Source organism: Chaetura pelagica, unplaced genomic scaffold (genome assembly GCF_000747805.2).
Source record: "Chaetura pelagica isolate M959 unplaced genomic scaffold, ChaPel_1.0 scaffold114, whole genome shotgun sequence".
Lineage (NCBI taxonomy): Eukaryota > Metazoa > Chordata > Aves > Apodiformes > Apodidae > Chaetura > Chaetura pelagica.
Window position 1 is genome coordinate 457,204 of NW_009952968.1, and position 2,739 is coordinate 459,942.

Below are 2,739 nucleotides of genomic sequence, written 5' to 3' on the forward strand. Positions count from 1 at the left end.
TTTGTCTTTATCTGAATGTAGAAAGTAATGGGGTGAGGAGTGTTACAAATCACTCAGAATAAAACTTTCAAAGGAGAAATCTATGTAGCATTCTTCTGGGAGGAAAAACTCCGTGTATTTTTTTTTCTGCGTAGTGTAACGCAGAGCTGGAGGGGTAGAGGAAGATCTGGCTGTTTGATAGAGTTGGTATTCACCAAGTGTAAATGTGTAGAAGTCACCTGTGTTAAGGTTTTCTTCTGTGTTTTTTAGTGGTCCAGATCAAGAGGAGTTATGTTCTCAGAAATGAAGTTGAGGTACCTAGTGTTCCTGAGAGTTAAAAAAATAAATACAGTCTGTTTTACAACTGAACAAGTTTATTTCCAAGTTCTGCTTCAAATCCACATCTACAAAAGATAACAATCAGTTCTAGTGTTTTGCATTTGTATTTTGAGAGTTTTCTAACATAACAGTTTAGATTTTAAATGCACAATAAACTCTGAAGGGAATATAGTTAGTTGGGGGAGGATGTACTAGTAGTAGATTTGAGAGATCAGAACATTTGGAGGGCACATAGTACAGTTAAGAATAATTAGATAGTTAAAACCCTCTCCAAGCACAGTCTTAATGTTCTGCAATGTCACATAGGCTCAGAAAGCTGTGCATGTGTGAAGTACTGCATGTTCTCATACATCAATATGTTCAGTAGCCTGTTCTGTAAAAGTTTGGGGAGGGGAAAAAAAAGCCCTACATGAGGTAGGTGTTTAATGTTGCCATGAACTTGAAAAGTGTAGTTTGATGCTTTTTCTAGAGCACTTCCTTCCACTTTCTTCAAAATAACTTCATTACCACACAGGGAGGATTGCTTTATTGGAAGTTCAAATTCTTGATAGTTTGTCTATCCATACTTGTTATAAAGTTTTGGTGAGGTAAATTGGATTTCTGGAGCAGTAATGCTTATACTGGACCACCTCCAAGTTGCTGGTGATTCTTCCATAGTTTCTCTGAAACCCAGTCTTGGTTAGTAAACCAAAAGAATCTGTGCAATGCCAGCTGTGAGTTTGTCTTTCATCATAGTTTGTCTTCTCATTACTGTACCAGCATATAGATTTTCTTGTAGAATCACTTGGGAGTGAGAACAGCAGCTCCACGGTATTAAATTATGTTCATGTCCAGCTCTGTCACAGAATCTTATAGCTCACTTGTGCTTCTAGTTGCATTTTGGGGCTATGCTGGAAGCTTTTGTAGCCTTACATCTCCCAGAATAATTGGCAGATTCCTTTTTCCTTTCAATAAAGTAGTGCCTATTTTTACAAGAATTGCATACTGCCCTTGTTCTCCAATGCTTTCAAGAGTCTTTGTGGAATGCTTCCCCACGATAATTTTCCTGTTAAACTTGAGAATAGAAAATGGGAATGTGCTTGCACTTTATTTTATTCTTTTGCCTTGGGCTTAATGTAAACTCGTCTTGGTGATTATTATGTGTGTTTTTTTCCATTTGTAGTGCATAGTGCTGTGGTAAACAGTCTTTCCTTTCACCCTTCTGGAAACTATCTGGTTACTGCTTCCAATGATTCAACTCTTAAAATTCTGGACTTGCTAGAAGGAAGACTTCTGTATACTCTTCATGGTCACCAGGTGAGATGAAGCCTTTTCTACAGCAACAGACAAATAACAAACTGGGCAAACTTGTGCTTGAGCTTTTCCTTCTTTCTGGCCAAAAATATTTTGAAAACTTCCTTGCATAAAACACTAATAGTCTTTAAGATAATGACTTCTTTTGAAGAGAAGACCTATGGGGAAGGAAGAAGGTGAGGCAGGAATGGAGAGGATGAGAAAGGAAGGCAGAAAGGGAGCTCCAGTATTGAGGATGCAAATCTGTGTCCTAAGGAGCACAGTCAGAGCTGAGTCTGTTGTGCACGTTTTGTCCTGCAGCTCTGACTGTCTCCTTCTCTAGAGTGGTGCAGATAACACTTGCCCCCCTGATACAGGTGTTGTGAAGATAAATGCTGTTCATCTGACAGGAGACTTAAGGGCAGTAATGGTGCAATGGAGGAAATAAATGTTGGGACCTGATTTGGAAACATATTTACATTTTGTTAATTGACTAAATTAAATAATTGAAGGTGATAAATGCTGCTGGTTGGTTAAGTTTAACTGATTTGCCTCTTAGTATTATGCTTCTGGATGTGTTGCTTGTAAGGTTAATTGTATAAATGCTTGGAGCTCTCTTTAAATGCTAAATGAAAATAGACCAGTTTCATTGTTCATACTGAGTGGGGCTCAGGGGCATGAAGAAGCAGACCTTTCCACAGAGACAAAGAGAACAGAAATTCTTAACCCATTTGTGTGTCTGTTAAAATGGGAGCTGAGTCTTAAAGCATCAAAACTAGCTGGGGAAAAATCTTAGCCTGAAGTTGTTGGGGTTGGTGGAGATGGTTCTGGTCAACAGTGGTGGCTGTGCAAACTGCAAAACTGATAATTCTATCTTCTTCTGGCTTTATGTTTAGTGACTACCTTGTCTGATGTCTAAAAAGATAAGTTTTCTTCTGTCATTTCTCTTATCTTTTTTTGTAATATTAATGGTAAAATGGAACAGCCTCATACTTAAAGCTCTACTTCATGGGAAGATGTGGTTAAAACTGACCAAACAGTTCAAATACAGAAAAGAATGGGGGAAGGAAAATTAAGTGCTGGTATTGGGGAAGTGTGGAGGGACAGTAAATCTTTGCATCTCTCATTCTTGCCTCAGAAAAGGGATGT

At 38.3% G+C, this 2,739-nt stretch overlaps 1 protein-coding gene across 1 annotated transcript in view; it reads left to right on the top strand.

Moving 5' to 3' along the window:
• POC1A (POC1 centriolar protein A) overlaps positions 1-2,739 on the top strand; it is a 57,350-nt gene that overhangs the window by 17,826 nt on the left and 36,785 nt on the right. Inside the window, exon 8 of the mRNA XM_009995838.1 lies at positions 1,481-1,614. Coding sequence (XP_009994140.1) covers positions 1,481-1,614 — 134 coding nt within the window. The remainder of the gene's footprint in view (positions 1-1,480; positions 1,615-2,739) is intronic.